Source organism: Papilio machaon, chromosome 11 (assembly GCF_912999745.1).
Source record: "Papilio machaon chromosome 11, ilPapMach1.1, whole genome shotgun sequence".
NCBI classification, from domain to species: Eukaryota; Metazoa; Arthropoda; class Insecta; order Lepidoptera; family Papilionidae; genus Papilio; species Papilio machaon.
Window position 1 is genome coordinate 3456970 of NC_059996.1, and position 19469 is coordinate 3476438.

Consider the following 19469-nt stretch of genomic DNA (forward strand, 5'->3'; position numbering starts at 1 on the left):
TAAAATAACTACATAAGAATGTCAATGTATTCGCTGTTTCCTACATTCTTGGCTTGACAATATATTTTAAAAACAGAATTCTTTTATCGGCGAATAACATTTATAGCGCATTTATTAGGTCAAGATCTTGGCAAAGCTTTCATGTGTAGTCTTTGACATGTTCTAATTACCTTGTATTTTACGTCAGAAACATACTGGAAGAATGTAAAAAAGAGAAGCTGTGGAATTTACTAGCAAAACACGTTTACAAAAACATAATGTCATCCCTCTCATTCTTTTTGATAGAACAGAGACGACATGTTTTCGTGCAAGTTTTGGCAGTGGAAACTAATGTTTATTGAAAACAAAAGCTACAATGTGGTTCTGATAAGCCTGCTACACATTTTCAGTTGCACAGTTTTAACTGAATAATCAAACAGTTCAGTACACTTCGAATGTGTTCAGTTAAAACTTGTGGATAGGGCTTTAGTGATAAATGCTATACAAAATACCACACAAAATAATCACACTACACTTGATTTGATTATGGCTAAGCAATCGTATGACTGCAAATATCATCATCTCCCTCTCCTTATCCCACTCACAAAGGGTCGGAGCACAAGGTTTTTGTCCTACAGATTGATCTATCTTCTGTAGTAACTCTCTTCTTTATCATATCATTTTTCACGCAATCCATCCATTTTCCATGCCCTACCTCTTGGTTAGTCCACACATTATATCTGACGTATAAAAGTAATAATAATCATTAAACACACGAAACGTACATAAATCTTAAGTACATTACATAACAATTGATACAATTTGAAACAGGAAATAATCCTCTCCAAAATCGTAAACTGGAGTGCTGTCCTGGGTACCTCTCAATTGCCTAAATTGACTTAAATTATCTACAGGATGGTCATAATTCCACATGCATTTACGAACACTACTCACAATAAAACGACGTCTATTTTCTCAGTAATTGTTAAAAAAAAAAAAAAAAAAAAATTCACCCCCCTTAACCCATTGGGGTATACAGAGTTGAAGTACTTCGAATACACGTCTCTCCCACATCAACATTCATAACATCTACATAGTTATGTCGAGTTATATAAATAATTTTACAACATAATTATTTTGATTTATTAATACAGCTCGGATTTACCCGAAGCGCAATCTCAGAAAATGTTTATAATTGTAACAGCCCTTATCAACTCGGGTTATTCTTATGTATATTGGTATAAGCTGTAGAGTCAGTGCGATCGCACAAGTTTGATAAATTACAGTTAAATAAATAAACTGGCGGTTTTTAGCTCAAATTAAGTTTATTAAATCGAAAAAATAACAATTCGAGTAAGTAATTGTGTTATTAGTATCTTGTGCTGTGATTTATATATTTAAAGGTACGAAATCTCACTTTTTTATAAAGTTAACAAAATATATGACTTAGGAAACACACAATGTGTTAAGGTCTCGATTGTGTTCAGCGATTTGTTCCCACTATTTACGACTTCTAGTTCTGTAAACCTTTATCTCAAAGTATTCGCTTAAAAGCTGGCTACATACTTAGTATCTGCACTTTCTAAAAAAGTTAGTATGTATTTTCATGGAAGACGATCATTTAACACATTCACAGCACAGCTGTACAGTATCCTATTGCGTTTTTAAAATTACAAACAAACCAATTTAATAAACTAGATTTTTTTTACGTTTCAGAAAAGGTGAACATGGACTTCCGTGTCTTGACTTTAGTCGTTTGGTGTGCTTTGATAAAAATTATTGACTCCAAAGTGGTATGTCTCTATGATGATAATCTGAAGTCATTTAAAATTAGACGTTTAACTTGCTACTCAACATTAAGTCACAATGTGTTAAGAAGAGATGATCTATTCAAAGAAGGCGATTATACTACGGTTACTCTTCGTCGTTGTCAAATAACTCAAATAGATGTTGACGGATTATTCAACGCAAGATTGGTTTGGGATCTCAATTTATCAGAAAATAAATTAAGAAGTTTACCAATGGGAGTATTCGATATGAATACACATCTGGAGGATTTAGATTTGTCACAGAATCTATTAACAGACCTACCCCCTGGTATATTTAATAGAACTCAACTAAGAAATCTACATTTAGAAGGCAATAATTTGAAAAGTTTCGATACTGGCTTAATAAGTTTTAGTCCGAGAGAAATGGTTAGTTTAGATTTAACATGCAATTCTCTAGTCGGTAAAAATTTAAATAGTGATATATTATGTGACATGGCAATATTAGATTTATCCGGAAATGATATGAACGAAGTCACATTCATGGGTAACGTGAAAAGCTTACAATATCTACATATGAAACAATGTTCACTCAAAAAAGTACCGGATTTTTTATTGACTGCAAATTTAAACAGGCTGTTGGTATTAGATCTGCCGTTGAATGAAATAACTGCTATTGGAAATGCTACATTTCATAAATTGGTCCTCTTAAAAACTCTCGATTTGTCAAATAATCGTATAGAATATATCCATAGAGACGCATTCGTAAACCTTCGAATCCTTGAGGAAATCAACTTGAGTAACAATAGATTGAATTACCTTTCCATGGGAGTATTTCAGAACATACCTGCTTTAAAAGAACTTGACCTTTCACATAACTTACTCAGAGATATTCATCCTAATTCATTTGATAACACTACATTAAAGAAACTGATTATATCTAATAATAGAATAACATATTTAAATCCGAATCAAATGTCCACAATGTTGTCAAATGTGAAAAGTTTAAAGGATATTGATTTCAGTGAAAATCCATGGCAATGTGCCTGTCTGAGAGACTTGTTACACGAATTGAGAAATCAACTTTGCGACTACAATCATTATGAGTACAATGGAGAACACGCCGTGTGTGTGACGACACCTGAATTTGTTTGCAAACGATATGAAGCAGCAAATGAATTATTTATTAATATGTACGATGATTTAATTGCTCCATATTTGACACAAAAGATACTCTTATTACCAGACCTAATGGAAATAATGGAAGGAGCACCGAAAATACCGGTTCCCTGTCGCCCTCGTCCTGTCGATGAATAAATATTTTATTGTGTGGCAGAAAAAATTTACGGATAATATTATTCAAGTTAGTTTATAGACAATTAAAATTATGCAGAAGAACCAAGATACTAACTAAAATTGAAAATCATAAAGTAAGATAAAGATAAAAAAAGATTTATGAATACAGTTTTAAATATATGAACGTAGGGTACGTAGGAACGTAGAGTTAAGAATTCCTTATTGATCTAAATTAAACGGCATTGCTTCCTCAACTCATTTACTTCGCGTATACTCAGACAAAGAACTTGTCCTACTTTAATTTTGATTAGCACAATCATCTAATTGTCCCTTTAATACTTCTGTACTTACTGTATAAGTTGATGTAGAAAAATATCGTATCTCTGACCTAATTTCCGTATAACAAATAACGAACACATATGAAAATTGATGGAACTTCATTAGTATTCAAAGATGGTACCTTACGGGACTGTGTGTAGCATTGTATTCGAGGTCTCGGTCTTTGATCCCAAAACTGATAGAGGGAAAGTTGAGTTTCACTAAAACAGTGAAACTTAACTTAATTTTATGTACGCACGTTAAATGTTCATGTAACGAGGAACATTAGAATTCTATGCGTGTTACAATTAAATACATTCCGATGCTGTAATAAAAGCAATTGTTGAAATAAAACAAACAATTTAAATAACTCTTAACCTATGTACCTAACGTAAAACAATTATTACATAATGTGTTGTAACTATATTAGTTAATATTAATTTACTCTTACAATAATTTTTTACTGCTTTCATTTTTAACACGTACAATGCATTTCTTTTTTTCACGTAGTATAGTGAACAGATAAAGGGAGTAGTAGCACTAAACGTGTTAAGTTCATACAAAGGATGACTGCATCAGGTTGTCGTGTAAAGAATTGGCCAAAACTGGCAACCCAAACCTCATTAGTAAATATGCTAAACATATGATCATAACAAGGATAAAATTAAAAAACAAGAAATACTCTTAAAAATATTTATTAACTTACCTTTATCTAAATTGGTTGCAATAAATACAAATAAATAAATTTAATAAATTAACATTTTTGTACATTTATATTGAATGGCACTAAATGCGTTTACTTGCTTCTAGGATTCAGACGTGTTCGCTCTGAAAAGAAAAATAAACAATGTATTTTGAAACACGACTTTTATGATTTATACAGAGAATATTTAGGAATTTGGGTGTTTAGTCGTAAAAATGTGCCCTTTTTCAAAGTAAACAATGAAAAACTTATTAAAGAAATTTGCTTTACTTTTAGTTATTAATCTTCGATAGTTATTTCTCTTATTCAATCATGTTGATAGATATTATGAAAGTTTTATAGTTCATAAACGTGACATGTGTAAGTTTATTAGTAAACTTAGTTATGTTTGTTTTAAAGCTTTTATAACAAAGAGCACATGTTGTTTAAATTTATCGGTTTACAATACTGATTCTTATGCGTACCTGTAATACGGTTGGAATTCGTATATGTCGTCGATGACTCTGCGCACGCGGCACGTGACGCCGCAAGATGGCGGGCGAGAGTACACTGCGAGCGCGCGCTCCAATAACTGCTGCGCCGATGTCAACTCTACCACTGTCAAATACAATATTAATTTTAATAATATTGTTATTGTATAATAATATGATTTTACGAACCTAAACCTTCTCGCTATAAGTCATTTATTGCCACAGATAGCAGTTTTATCCAAATTAATCCAACCAATATCTCAATGTTCAGGATTCCCACGGTATATCTTCTGAGCCTAGGAAAGGTTCAAGTTCAAACTAATTTTTTTTTTCTTGTCCTTTTTTCAAAAAAAATATTCACTACTTTTAATGTGCAACTTTTTTAATAACGTCCTACGTAAATATCCTGGAAGTTCAAGTTAAATAACGTTACCACCGAAGTCATTGTTTTTGTGAAACAAAACTGGATATTTGGTACAGAACTATAACGCATTACGTTAATTAGATTTATTGAATACTAACTACACCACACTTTTAATTTTAATGTCAAAAAGGTTATACTAATTTTTAATTAACAAAAAAATAATTTAATAGTTAACAAGTCTTACCTCTACTGTGTCCAAACTGACGATCTTCTTCATCATTGGCGTTGCCGTTACCACCGTCATCTTTTTTAAAAGAGATTAGCTTCGGTATAACGAGTAGCATGCACACAACAGCGATCATTGTCACGATCTTCTTGAATATAAGGAATTTCAGCATCAGCTTAGCTATCGTCAGTATATCCAATTTCAATGATAATTTATCAAAGAAACTGAGACCAGGTGCTGTGTATGGTACACCGTATGAAGGCTTCAGAGGTGGCCCGTAAATCGGAGGAGGGGGCTTGTGAACCGGAGGACCGTAGGAGTGAGATGGTGGTCCGTAAGACGAAGCGGGGGGACCGTAAGATTGTGCCGGAGGACCGTAGCTCGATGACGGCGGCCCGTAACTCGAAGATGGTGGCCCATAACTTGAAGCTGGCGGCCCGTAGCTCGATGCGGGTGGACCGTATGTATTCGGAGGTGCATTATACGTGATGTCCGACTCGAATTTAACGGGAGGTCCATAACTGGAAGGAGGTAAGTAGCTATTCGATGTAGTAGAATCAGGATAACTCGAACCCGACGAACTGAAACCGTTGTTGTCGCCGCTGGAATACGGCGGAGAGTAATCGTACACCGATTGATAGCTGTCGTCGCGATTTGAAATCTTCTTCTCGCCGTCCTTAGCGGTTATTATGATAACGCCTTGTTTAGATTTTTCCGCTTCGACGCGAGACTTCGAGTAGGCGTCTAGGTAAGTATCCGTCTTCGTAGATTTAATCGTAACGTTAGCGACGGGCCCTACGATCGCGGCAGCACACGCACTTAAACATAATATCGTCAAACTAATTCGAACGACTGCCATTTCTCTGTTAATCCTCGAGCTACCGTTCGAAAGAAGTTGTCTCCATCGATCGCGAGTGACGAATGACAAACGGCGACGACTCCCATTCAGTTTTCACTTTTGACTTACCGTAAAAGAACCTAAATATGATAATGGAACACAATTAAATTCTTCAAGTGACCCCAGTGCGTTCCGCATTGCTCATGGTAAGTAGGTGGACCGCGGCGCTGCTTGCATGCTAATACACTTTGGAGACGGGCGCCCGCCCCGACTTCGGTACACCTTCTTCGATAGGCTCCATAAAGACCAGCCGTTTGTCATCAAATTAAACCTTTAATAGATCGTCATTAGTTTGTGAAAGTTAGACAAACGTCACGATTCACTAATAAAAACTAAATGACAATATGTCTGTAATCCTTGATTACTTATTCTTTACCAAGATAATTATTTACTTTTCTCGAATCGTATCGAACGGAAGTTAATATGTAAATCGATAAGCGTTCGATTTCGCAACTATCCAAAATTCAGTACTGGAAATTTGCCAATATAATGAATTTATTCTCGCAATTTATAAATCAAAGACGACACCAGCATAAATGCATTTAAAGTCGTAATTTCTACTGATCAGCGATGCATTTTCACTTCCTTCGTGAGCTGAGATCGCTAATAATTCAAATAACTTAGTGACTTCTAGTGACATAATGTGTATTGTGATTCGAATAGTTTACATTATTTCAATATGCTCGCGTCTTACAACACATAGTTATTCCAGGCACAAAATACGAGCATCATCTATTATCTATTACAAATGTAAATTAGATTGAAATCGCAAAATTATCTTCAAAGTATCCAAGCGAATGTTTAGATGGATGGGTGGATGTTTGTTACAAGGTAACTCCAGAACGGCTGCATGGATTTCGATGAAATTTGGCATAGATGTAGAACACAGTGTGGAAGAAAACATAGGTTGCTAATTAAGATTATTTTTAATTCCGCGCGGACGGAGTCGCAGGCGACAGTAAGTACATAATAATTATTTTTTAAATGTAAAGAAGAAAAGAAAAGACGGAAAGAATTCGTTCTGCAATTTATTCTAAAATCTTTAAAAAAAACATGATTATTTATACATGCTTATAAAAGCACAAGTCTATTTAATATTAGTTTATTCGAAGGCATTTGTAATTTTCAGACATCTTTCTTGAAAGAATTTGTGTCTTTTCCTCGATGTTTTGTCGTCTTTTGGTGAAAAGAAAGTGCTAATGGATTTCGTACCGGCAGCTTTTTTATTTGGACTTTCTTCTATATCTTCAAATGTGCATATTGCTGCTTTCTCTTGAAGCATGAGCTCTGACGTCGACCAGCTAAATCTAACTAACAATGGATACCCAAAGACATGATCTATTTGCTCACGAATAAATTTTTTTGTTAATGGATCTGTAAAAAAAATAGTTTCCATATTAGATTTTATTATACTGCATTGCCGAAATTTTTGAAGATAGAAGCAAAGAATTATATCCATTTCGACGGCGACGGCCATCTTGTAAGACCCTTTTTTTCACTAATGGCCAGTGGAAATGGTTAGTGAAAAAAGTTGTAGTGAAAGTAATTTTAGGCGTTCTGTTTATTTTATTAATCCTATAAGAAAATCTCTGTTTTTCCTTGAACGACTTACAATCCAATTAAAAACTATAGGCGTCGATGTCGACTATTAGCTACATATTTTTTATAAGCTAGCTTTCAGCCGCGACTCTGTCCACGCCGAATTAAAAATTTAATAAGTAGCCTATGTGTTCTTGCAGACTATGATCTACATTTATGCCAAATTTCAGCAAGATCCATGCAGCCGTTCTGCACCTTCTAACAAACATCCATCCATCCAAACATTCAACATTTGCATATACAATTTTAGTAAGAGATAACAACAGTTTAGTACTAATTATTTACCTCCAGGATATCCACTACCGAATTGACTATGATCCATGTCCAGACCCTCCTTGAAGTTCCAAACCTTGAGTGCGTGGTCTCTCGTCACTTTCGCAACTATACTGGCCGCTGACACTATAGGATATATGGAGTCGGCTTTTTTAGCTACCTGAAATATAAAACCAATGTCACATTAAGGCAGAAGTTTTCAAATAATATGAACCATGAGAACTGAAAATTATTGGGCTCTAAATTGAATCTACATTACAAATATTTTTGTTATAAAAAATCTATTTAAATTATATTTCTCTTCATATAACATGTAATAAAGTGTTGGTGGCTCAAGGGTTAAGCACTTGACTTGCAATCTGCAGGTCCTGGGTTCGAGTCCCACCATGTACCAGTGTGTTTTGATTCTCGATTTACATATGTACATTTATCTGTCATTCTTACGTTGAAGGAAAACATCGTGATGCAACCAGCACACATCTGAGAAGAAATTCAAAGATATGTGTGAAGTCAAGCAACCCGCACTGGGACAGCATGGTTGTCTATGGCCTCTTCAACCCTAACTTGGGATAGGCTTAAAGCTCCTCAGTGGGGACATAGTAAGCTGATGATGAACATAGTTAAATTGTTTTTTTAATTTTTGGATTCATAAATTTTTACCATTAGATTAAAACACTTACAGTAATTTTAATATTAGGAAATATTTCTGATAGTTTTGCTTGATATTTTTCAGGAGGACCAACAGTGTCAACATAAATTTCTACTAAATTTACCCCACCATCCAGCACCATCTGTATTAAACTAATTGCAGAATTCATTGACACCTGGAAATATAGAAATATTCTTAGAGACATCATTTTTTCATCACTTCATCTGCCTTTCATTTGTTCCTTTATTTTTCCTCTAAGTGGTACTTAACAAATATGCACTATAATATAATTGTTGAGAGTAAGAGTTTGAATTGATGTACAATCTAATATATAAAATTCTCGTGTCACAGTTTTCGTTCCCATACTCCTCCGAAACGGCTTGACCTCAAATTTTGTGAGCATATTCAGTAGGTCAGAGAATCGGCCAACATCTATTTTTCATTTTTTTTTTTAACCGCGCGGACGGAGTCGCGAGCGACAGCTAGTTATATATAACTGTTTTTTAATATTATAAGGTACGAAATAAGCAAGCGGTCTCTTGGATTAACCACAACAGCTAGATATCAGCAAATACAGATGCATTGCCTATCTTTAAGGAAAGGTAAATAAGAAAATTAGGTAAGGAAAGAGGACTAAAATTAGGCCTCTAGCAAAAGTTTTCTATCTATCTGTGTAGTTTATTTTTAAGCACTTCTACATGTAAAAACTCCAAAGAAAATAATGTATTTCCATTATTATGGATGTCTTTTATTCATCACCTCATTCAAGGAATGTTTAGCTCTTCTATACATAGAGTTTGAAATATATTTAGGTGAGATAACTTCAGCTTTCCAGCCAACATTGTCTATTGATTCTTGTTCAGTCAACATTTTTGTAAAGATTTCATCTCGTTTGTCTTCTGTTAAAGCTTTAGAGTCTGCACATCCTAAAGATTCAAGTATTTTCTTTTGGCTTAAAGGGCAATAGGCCACACCATAGACCATTGGTCCTGAAATGAAAAAAAAAGAATATACTTTGCCAAGCGCTACACTTTAAATAAATAAAGTGGCAAGGCAAGGGTTAAAATGAAATAATAAAAAAAGAGTAATTTTTTACATTACAATAATTAAGTAAAATATATTTCACTTATTTTAGAATATGATGAAATAAAAAAGCAACTAGTGCAAAATAGAGTGCTGAAAAATAGTTATTATCTATCTCATCTTAGTTGATTCGGCGTAACTATACCAGATGCAAGCATTTGATATTTACCCAATACTGGACCACGGCCTGCTTCATCTACACCAAGCATGCAAGCTTCAGTTTTGCAAATAGAAGGAATTTCTGAAGAACTAAGGAAATTTTCGGCATTGTCTTTAGACTTAAGATACTCTTCTAGAGCTTTTAGGGAATCCATAATTATTTTATTACTACAAATATGGTTCACACTTGTTAGTTTTTAAATCTAAATAATCAACAAAAAGTGCCCATAACTAGCTTAGACTTACAAATGTTTTGGGATCAATAGAATATTTGTTTAGTGTAAATTTACCGCGTTTTGCAAACAAAATTTGTTCAAAATCAAATTACATTTGAAAGCTGTCCAACTGTCTGATGACATTTTTTCATATAGACGTAATAGACTTTAGTTAAGTTACTCAAGTTTCAACCCTGTATCTCTTCCAATTAAGATTTACTTGCACAACAAACCATTATTTTGCAAATTACAGATTAGATGCAAATAAAGAATAGACACGAAATTTTTACAAAAAATTTCCAAAACGAGAAAAAATTACTACTACTATTTGAAAAGTTTCAGATATAGAATATCCCTAATCAGTGAAAATATCAATTTAATTTTACATAATTTGATCCCAACCTGATTTATTTTTTGTTAAGCAAACATTAAAATTGTAGATTTATAAAACAAGCATATTTTATTGCTCCTAAGATTACTACAAAATAAAAACTAAATGGAAAATACAAAGAAAACTTTCCTATGCACACTTTGTTTTTTTCCGTGAGAATTTGACGTTTAAAGCGCAAAGTAGGCTTAATGATTTCAAAAGTGAGCTTTGAAATAAGGAATTCATATTAAATACCTATTAACTAATTTTGTTTACAAAAAAGATTATATTCTATTTATATTAAACAATATACTATTTGAAAAACATTACATTGAAAGATTATTAGTTCGTTAATGACGAAAACAATTCCCTAACGTCCTTTGAAATTTTCAAGCGCTGAAGTTGCTTGAATAATATCGAAGTGTTAAAGTCTATTTCATTTCAAATTCAATGACAAAGACGCATCCATAAAGTGCAGTGCAGTGTAGCAGTAGCATAATATTTTTAGATGTAGAAAATAAGTGTCATCTGCATATTTATTTAAACCTTAGTTGTATATATCGAGCACATAAAAGGTAATGTTAATGTTTTATTCACTACTATTTTACAGCGTATTTTTGTTTTACCGTAGTAACAACTGAAAACTCGTTTGTAGGTTAGACTAGTGCGATATAATATGCAGAACAACCCCCAGGAGCTTTCATGGCAGGCGATCCAGGCTATCGTGGGGGTTAAACTACCTCCGAATGTGTTACGATTCGACGATATTGGGTTCCATTTAGTCAATAATTCGGTTTCTAGTGCCGAAGATTCGGATTCGGATGTAGAAATCGTTGAAAATGAATGGGAATCGGACAACAACATTTCATCCAAGCCTGAAAACTCTGATAATGAGAAAACATCACCCGACAGAGAACAAAGCGAGTCTCCCGTTCTTCATCTCGTAGAGCCTGATAACAATAATTCGGACAAAGTTTCGTTAGATTACAGAGACTATTTAGTGAAAATGGATACCAAAGATAACTCAGATGTAGACCAAATGATACAAGGACAAATTGACGACACGGATAGTTCGAATGGGAATGTGTTGTCAATCGAGAACTACCTAGAGGTAACTTTGTCAACAGACTCAGAGGCTAGTCATACTTGTAGCCGGTGTAACCAGATTTTCCCCAGTGAGCAGTTGCTCTCTGCCCACGAGTGTAGCGCAAAACCCACCGAAGAGAAGAAATACCCGTGTCACATGTGCTCTGAAAAGTTTCCAAGCTATTGGGAGCTAAGGAAGCATATAAACAGTCACTTTCCAGGAATGTTAGACTCTAAATCCAGTTTCTGTCATCTTTGCCAAAAGGATTACACAAAGACGGGCTTCATGAATCATCTCCGGAAACATACAGGGGAGAGGCCATTTGTTTGTGAGCTCTGCCACAAAGCATTCTCACAGTCGAGTTCTCTTTCTATTCACATGAAGTTCCATCTGAATGTGCGTAAACATGCTTGCACAGTTTGTGAGAAGAAGTTTGTAACAAAGAGTGAACTCTCACGGCACATGACTGTGCACACAAAACAGAAATCCTACTATTGTGGGGTGTGCGATAAGGCTTTCACTCGCTCTGACAATATGAAAAAGCATGAAAAAACACATGGTTGACAATTTATATTTAGTTTCTTGTCTCATGTTATTTGTATCACATCCTGCAAACCTTTGCATTTATGACAAATAATAATAAAGTTGCGTCTCCATCTTGAAATGTCTATCACTCATAAAGTTGGATGTGATACTCTTATCATTGAGCTGTTGTTTCCGATTCTCTAATTGCCAAAAAATTTAGTCATATGATTTCTAATGAAAATATTTTCATTGTTTTATGCCAAATTTAAAAGTTTGATTGCCTAGTTTATATTTTAGTCATATTATGGTGTGTTATGTGAGTTTTTTACTCAAAGTGTGTCGCTGTAGTTGCTTTTAAGTTAAGGATTTTATTTATGCTTTACATAAAACCATGTTTGGGATACATATATATGTTATGTTAGTGATTGCCTTCTCAGGTGCTTTAGTATAGTCACACATATCTCAATCCAAAGTTGCCTTTTAGATATGATAAAGTGATATATTACTTGGAATTAGGTCAAAATGCCCAAAGTTTCCGATAGCTGTAGTCCAGTGTTTACTCAAGATAAAAAATGGGGCCTTTGAACTTGAAACAAATTGACACTAAAGCAAATAATTGTTCCTGCTTCTCTAAAGAGCTTTAATATAAATGTATATTTTTGTACATCTTTACTTTGAGATGATGCCAAATAAAGTGTCCTTTTGCCAAACATTAGATAAGTAATAAAAATGACTTTAAAACTGTTGTAACCAAAGCAATAATAATTTCTTATGTGCCTAACTATATTTTGTAACAAATACCAAATAATTTCTTAGACTTTATGAATTTTAGTAAACCTAGATATACCAAATTGGATCTATAGTCAATAATTTTATGTGTTTATTGTAATTATTATTTAATTAGCAATGTACCATAGCACCAAAATTATTCCCTGTGTAATTGGTCTCAGAAGAGAATTAAGTTAAGCCATTTCGAACAACTAGTATACAATTAAGTATAGATAAGTTACATTAAAATCAGTGTTGTCAAATGTAATGAACAAAAACATCACAAATATCATATTAGTCACAATTAACTTGTAATGTGTAGGAGAATAGTAGTTTTAATGAATGACAAAGTCAAATATTTACTATCTTTCACTTATACATAATGTTTAAATATTGCTCGCTCTTTATTATAAAATATTTTAATATGAAACATTTTATAGAACATTATTTGTATAGAGTAAATTAGATATAAAATAATTATTTGAATATTGAACCAAAGTTGTATTTATGGGCAGTGCCACAATTGGTAATAAAAATCAAGTTGTCAGTAAATGTACTACAATATTTTTATGACAAGTTTTATATATATATTTAGGAATAGGCAATAATTACATATTAATATATTTATTATATTTAAAATATTTAGAGTTTTAGCTCCATGACTCATTTATAGAGTTAAGGATATTTGAGCCAAATAAAAATACACAAAAATCTACAAGACTGACAATAATATTCAGAGTAGATATTAACATGAGCACAAAGCAAGCCTTATATTTATTACTGCCTAAATAGAAAATACTGCAATTTTCACTATTTATCGAAAATGCACCTCGTTATGAACTCAACATGACAATTAGTTTAAGATCAGTTTATAAAAATGTTTTATGAAGAAAATGTAATTGTCGATTTTATTAAAGAGTTGTTTGTTGCAAGTCATGTTTTATTTGATTTCTGAACTAAGTACGTTTTCCCTTTGTTCTAGGTTAAGCTAAGATGTCGGCCAGGTTGCGTAACCTGAACCCGTACGAATTGCATAAGTATTTAGTTAATGTATATTGTTTAAATAAGAAAGGCTCGACTGCGAGTCTGACACGGGACACGTCCAGAGATCGCACGGACTTGGACGTTATCAGAGAGAACCATAAGTTCCTGTGGGAGGACGACGACGTTGCCGATACATGGGAGAAGCAGCTCGCAAAAAAATATTATGATAAACTCTTCAAAGAATACTGTATCTGCGATTTAAGCAGATATAAAGAAAATAAAGTAAGTTTACTTTTATATTTGAAATTGTATAATTTCTACTAAATGCTAGGAACTAAAAATAGTAATTTACATTAAATACTTGGATCAAATATATATTGATATCGGCAATGGAACATTTTATCATAACTTTAGATGAGTTACAATCGTGCTAGTGTTAATAACGGTCGATAATAAATAATACGTTACTATTTGCATTCAAACAATACTATATTCGAGATGATATATGCGTCAGTAACGGTCCCCTACAGCTAAAGGTTACGTCGGGGTGATACCCTCGTGAAATTCGATTAAGCTTTTTTTGCCTGCGAGACCTTCCTTTGTGCGCTATGCTGGGGTGCGCAACAATAACCATAGTGCCTTTTTGTAGGCTAAATATAGACCCTGTGCGCTCACCCGGACCGGCCGTTATGTGAGAGCACATCTGCCTCCCGCTTACTATTCACTTTTATTAGACACGGAAAGCTTTAAATTGTTACCATTCAAATTGATCTGAATTACGAGTGAGGTTACATTTTGTTAAGGAAATATTTAAGGAGGATGTTGAACACGATATGAATGAATTGCTTAAAATGAATTAAATTTGTCGTGATAGAAAAAAAATAGAGTTTTTATATTTTTCTTTTAATATTTAGTTAAACTTCGATAAGAAGTCAGAAAGATGAAAGAAATTAACCTTTTAAGTACTACAAGATCATGAAATACGCGTGGAATTGTCCACCGCCTCATTTCCTCTCGCTTCCTTTTTTGTTTAACAATCGACTAAGATATATTTTAATTAAGACTTGTTCTATTATTTTCCATCACAAACTCCTTTAATTACCGTAATTATCGGGATACACCCAGTGCCGAGCGTCACCAGGGCCCTGGGCGAGATTTTTACCCTTTTTAGTATGCCTTTGGGGGTGGGTGACAGGGTTAAATAAGACTGTAATTCAGATCTGCGACACCCCTTTTTGTCCAGCGACCTGGGCGAAAATAATTCAAAGCTATATCTATTTCTGTGTTTATATAAGAGTAGTTAATTACATGAAGGTTAAAATACAATACTATCTTAAGGAAAATTACAAACACGCTTTTTGTAGTTCCCTTAGCGGGTGTTGTTCAAACCTTTATTATGGAATAGCGGAATTATTAATTGAGCAATTTTGTACTTCCGATGTTTCTTTGGAATCAGGTCACCTGTACGCTAGCCCAGAAAAAAGAATAGTGTAACTTATATGCGGAAAGATTTACGCTTTGATAATAAAAGGTTGAAAGTTATTTCATTGCATCTACTCATTAAGCTAAAACTCTATCCCTTATTCCTATTCATATTATATGTGAAGAATCAAAGTAAAATACGATTGAACAGAACTGTTTCAAGATCTTGGCACTCGTATTTCTGCTACACGAGTGAGTATTATTGTATATGTGCGCAATACACAAACTTAAACGTAAATTAAAATCCTACAATTAAAGTAGGCATCTTGTCTATAAAACCACAACGGTTACGCGTTTGCGATAAGTGTATTGGAAAGGTCACGAAATGAATCTTCAGCGCGACCTTAACGACCAATGTTTATATTATTGCCTTTTAAGAATTGACAAGACTCATGTGTGATTCAATAGAGCGTATATGTTATTTTCATTTTGTATTGGTCAATAATATATTTTAACACGTTCCATATCGCTACGATATTTTGTTATGAAAGTGAAATCGCCAAATAAATCAGTTTCACAAAACGTCAAAAGTTACCTGGGGTTCAAAGGCTAAGTCCTAGTAAACGAAAAGTTTTTTTTATTGGAAATAATAGTACACATATATAGAGTAAAAGTACTGTTGTCACACAAGAATTCTATTAATTCCAGGAGGTTTTGAGCCACATGGTTGGCTGTAGAGTGACAAAAACATGATCAAAAAATTGTCCAATTTTATCTTCGGTTGATTACGTCACGTGCGAAGACTAGTCTATAGTTTATTTATTAAATACGTACAAGTATTTATCGATACTTAGACAGTGTATTTTAAAAGGTAGCTCTGCGGTGGCGCGTAGAAAGGGAGGTAGTGCTGGGCAAAGGTCAATTCCAGTGCGGCAATAAACAGTGCCACAGCGACAAGAACCTCAAGTCCTGGGAGGTCAACTTCGCATACCTCGAGGATAGTGAGAAGAAAAATGCCCTTGTTAAACTTCGTAAGTTTAAAACTTGTCTCTCGATTTGTCAGAAGTTTGTCGAGTTTTGAGTCACAATGATAAAATGTCATGTTTGGTGTCTAATTCTTTAGAAGTCACTTATTTGCAAATAAAATAAGATAACAAGTATGTAGGTGTATATAATATTTTTTTCAAGGTCTGTGTCCGGAATGTTCGGAAAAATTAAACTACAAATCGAAAAAGCGTGAAGTGAAAAGACTGAAAAAGAGCCAGAAAAAGAGGAAAAAGAAAGGTAAATGTGATGATGACGCGGATATGATTAGCGGCGATGAATGTGCAGAAAGTTTGGACAATCCACCAGAGCCTAGCACTTCCAAGGAGCCTGTGCAACCTGAAGAAAAAGACGAATCCCTTTGGAAAAAAGGTAAGAAACTAAAAAAAACCGTGGGTTTTCACTACCGACTCATGTATACGTACCACAGATAATTAAATACTATATCTCACACACACACACACCAGCCACACACAGAAACACGCTTATGCATACACACGCAGCTAAAACATCATAAACACGGGAAAGGAAAATAGAACTCTGATTGTTTATTCTAAATTATTGTCTATATTTATTAAATCTATTGTTTTCACAAAGAATGATGTTTCACATAAGGGAAGTCCTTTGCTCCTTAAATACAGTTTTCATTAATTAAGGAGCCAAGGCAACATTGAATATTGTAAACTTATTGTGCAATAATAAAGATTTTCATTTTCATATTAGTACAAAAATATGTAGCCATTCCTCTTCTTAAAAAAAAAACAACGTAAAACTTTTTTGTATATAAGTTTCGGTAATACAGTTACAAAATTATTTACAGCGTAATAAATTAATATATAAAAATTTACTACAGGTGTTCAAGAAGTTGAAGAAAAGACCCGAGAAGAAGAATTTGAAGAATATTTGGAAGATTTACTTTTATAAAAATATCACAGAACATTGGATTTCGACGAAGCGCCTGTAAAAAATATGTTGCAATCCCTCTTTTTCTCTTTACACGAGGAAAAATATTGAACAAAATGTTTTACATCAGAGAAATTCAATATTAATATTAAACTAGCTGTCTCCCGCGACTCTTTCCGCGCGGAATAAAAAAAATAATAAGTAACCTATGTGTTCTTCCAGACTATGTTCTACATATGTGCCAAATTTCATCAAAATCCGTTGAGCCGTTCTGGAGATATCTTCAAACATCCATCCATCCAAACGTTCGCATTTTTAATATTAGTAAGAAATGAAATAATAGACAAATTACTATTTTCATTATTTTTATTTCGTTTTATTTGCATTACAATTAAATATTTTGTGTGATATGATAAAAAAAAATTATATAAAAATCACTCCCAATATAAATCACATAGTTTTCGTTAACGCTAACATGAAAAATACTTTGTACCTTCAATAGTACATACATATTAAGAATTTAAATTACATTATAATATACATTAGCGCAACTAAAAAAAAAATAAAGCACATTAACAGAGGCTTCATTCTGCAAGTTTATTAAATGCAACATTTTTTTCTGAGATTTTCAGCCATCTTGAAATAACAACATATTTAAATTTTTCAATTACAACATAAAATAAAATTTAATCAACACAAAGTATATAGTATATATGAAACATTTGGTGTCTATAAAAAAAAGTAGGGAACATAAAAATAATATTATAAAGCAATAAAAAAACATTAATATAATTGACTTAGGAAATAAACGCAAATTAACATGAAAAATAATTGTAAAGCCTCAAGATGAAAACCTTCGACATAAAGTATGTTTCCACTAACGATTTATTCCCTTATTTCGAGTTTCGCCAGTGGAAACCGAAGTTAAGGAATTATTTATTGTTACTTCACAATACAAATAGTTAACATTTTGTAGCTCAACTACGACTATCCCTTAAAGGGTAAGCAGAATAGGAATTTCTTGAGATAAACCTCTAGAATCGAGATATAAAATCAAATTGTAATACGCCATTAATTTATAAGCACTTTTAACACAATGGAAGTAGACAAAGATGGCAAATGACAAATATTTCTTAATAACTCATTTATTACGACTCAAAAGTGATAAAGTTACGTCTATTTACTTAGAAAACGAGTTCTAGTATTTTTTCTTGTAATAACAAATCACTAATGGTGTGTTTTAAAAACATTGTAATTGTTATATCTAGGCCTTATATACCTAACAACAATGTGTTTAGTCCGTTCTACAAATTTCAAAATTTAGTTAATTGAACACTAAGGACACTAACCAACCTTAGGGTAGATTTAATTTGAGAAATCAACACTTGGTTAACCATTAAGACTGTGTCAATTTTATTCCAAATTTAAGCCAAATTTATTCTGAATATTCTAAAATTCGATTGCTTCTAAAAACCCTCGTTGGCATAAAACATCACAAGTAAATTGAGCAGACTGTAAATAATATATTAAGGCGTGGCATTATCTGTGTCTTCCAAATGAACGCCTTAACTCGTAAACTATCAAACGTCACTTTCAATACATGGCGGCCATTAAACTCTTTCATATTTACAAAAGAACAGAGGTGGGCACAGTTAATCGAAAAGTTAACTTCGTTAATCGTTAATTCGTTAGTTAAAAATTTAACTTCGTTAATCGTTAATTAAAAAGTTAACTACGTTAAACGTTAATTAAAAAGTTAACTTCGTTAAACGTTAAAGTGTTAAATACACCAAAATTTAACGCAAGTTCATCGTTAAAAGTTAAGCATACCAAAACAGTTTCGGGGCTGAGAGAAATAGGTAAAACAAGTGGATTGAAAATCTTTTGATGACTATTTCACTTTTTGTGGCGACACTTGTTTCGAATATTAATTTCACTATACATTATATAACACATTAATTCGATCTTTTCACACTTGATTATTTTGATTGCAATTAAACCAGGAGTCAGATAGTGGCATTTGCATCTCAATTAAAAGACAAAGTGTAAAAGTATGAATGCAGTAAAGTGTTTTCGAACCTACAGTCGCCGAACGTAACAGAACTTACGAGCGTGGCGTGGAGCATTATTTAAACAAAAAGACAACACGTCTCCAAGTTCCTAATGTAAAGATTAACGGATTAAATTAACGGAAGTTGAGTTTAACAGAAGTTAACAAAAGCGTTAACACGATTTGAAGTTAACTTAAAAGTTAATCCGTTAAGTAAAATGTTAACTTCGTTAATTAACGGATTAACGAGTTAATTGCCACCTTTGGAAAAGAACATATATATTGTTTTATATAGAGAACTGTTATTAAATATTTTAG

At 33.1% G+C, this 19469-nt stretch overlaps 5 protein-coding genes across 5 annotated transcripts; 3 read left to right on the top strand and 2 right to left on the bottom strand.

Moving 5' to 3' along the window:
• The first annotated feature begins 1307 nt into the window (after positions 1-1307).
• LOC106713868 (phospholipase A2 inhibitor) lies at positions 1308-3142 on the top strand. The gene is made up of 2 exons (XM_014506764.2): positions 1308-1332; positions 1696-3142. Exon 2 carries the CDS (start codon positions 1707-1709, stop codon positions 3060-3062), a length of 1356 nt encoding a protein of 451 aa, XP_014362250.2. The 5' UTR covers positions 1308-1332; positions 1696-1706; the 3' UTR covers positions 3063-3142.
• A 941-nt stretch (positions 3143-4083) lies between these two features.
• Positions 4084-6323, bottom strand: LOC106713925. The gene is given in 4 exon segments (XM_014506830.2): positions 4084-4187; positions 4527-4659; positions 5141-5978; positions 5981-6323. Coding segments are annotated over 4 exon segments (1080 nt in total). The 5' UTR covers positions 6068-6323; the 3' UTR covers positions 4084-4165.
• A 724-nt stretch (positions 6324-7047) lies between these two features.
• On the bottom strand, positions 7048-10160 carry LOC106713905 (ribonuclease H2 subunit A). Its single transcript, XM_045679971.1, has 5 exons — positions 9794-10160; positions 9301-9530; positions 8573-8716; positions 7905-8052; positions 7048-7394 (listed from the first exon to the last, which is right to left on the bottom strand). The coding sequence occupies exons 1-5, from the start codon at positions 9936-9938 to the stop codon at positions 7123-7125; spliced, it is 939 nt and encodes a 312-aa protein (XP_045535927.1). The 5' UTR covers positions 9939-10160; the 3' UTR covers positions 7048-7122.
• A 672-nt stretch (positions 10161-10832) lies between these two features.
• LOC106714322 (protein FRA10AC1 homolog) lies at positions 10833-17253 on the top strand. Its single transcript, XM_014507341.2, has 5 exons — positions 10833-10943; positions 13731-14014; positions 16026-16185; positions 16343-16570; positions 17052-17253. The coding sequence occupies exons 2-5, from the start codon at positions 13742-13744 to the stop codon at positions 17120-17122; spliced, it is 732 nt and encodes a 243-aa protein (XP_014362827.2). The 5' UTR covers positions 10833-10943; positions 13731-13741; the 3' UTR covers positions 17123-17253.
• LOC106714311 (zinc finger protein 596) lies at positions 10937-13145 on the top strand. Its single transcript, XM_014507331.2, has one exon. It carries the CDS (start codon positions 11045-11047, stop codon positions 12017-12019), a length of 975 nt encoding a protein of 324 aa, XP_014362817.1. The 5' UTR covers positions 10937-11044; the 3' UTR covers positions 12020-13145.
• Positions 17254-19469: the final 2216 nt, after the last annotated feature.

Bases quoted from the DNA above. Each gene is read 5' to 3' on its own strand.
- LOC106713868 (XM_014506764.2), top strand. From the start codon at position 1,707: ATGGACTTCCGTGTCTTGACTTTAGTCGTTTGGTGTGCTTTGATAAAA.
- LOC106713905 (XM_045679971.1), bottom strand. From the start codon at position 9,938: ATGGATTCCCTAAAAGCTCTAGAAGAGTATCTTAAGTCTAAAGACAAT. The intron at 8,717-9,300 runs GTGATGAATAAA...CTATATTTCCAG, and splicing joins CTAAACATTCCTTGAATGAG to GTGTCAATGAATTCTGCAAT. The intron at 7,395-7,904 runs GTAAATAATTAG...TTTTTTTTACAG, and splicing joins CGGTAGTGGATATCCTGGAG to ATCCATTAACAAAAAAATTT.
- LOC106714311 (XM_014507331.2), top strand. From the start codon at position 11,045: ATGCAGAACAACCCCCAGGAGCTTTCATGGCAGGCGATCCAGGCTATC.
- LOC106714322 (XM_014507341.2), top strand. From the start codon at position 13,742: ATGTCGGCCAGGTTGCGTAACCTGAACCCGTACGAATTGCATAAGTAT. The intron at 14,015-16,025 runs GTAAGTTTACTT...GTATTTTAAAAG, and splicing joins GCAGATATAAAGAAAATAAA to GTAGCTCTGCGGTGGCGCGT. The intron at 16,186-16,342 runs GTAAGTTTAAAA...ATTTTTTTCAAG, and splicing joins AAATGCCCTTGTTAAACTTC to GTCTGTGTCCGGAATGTTCG.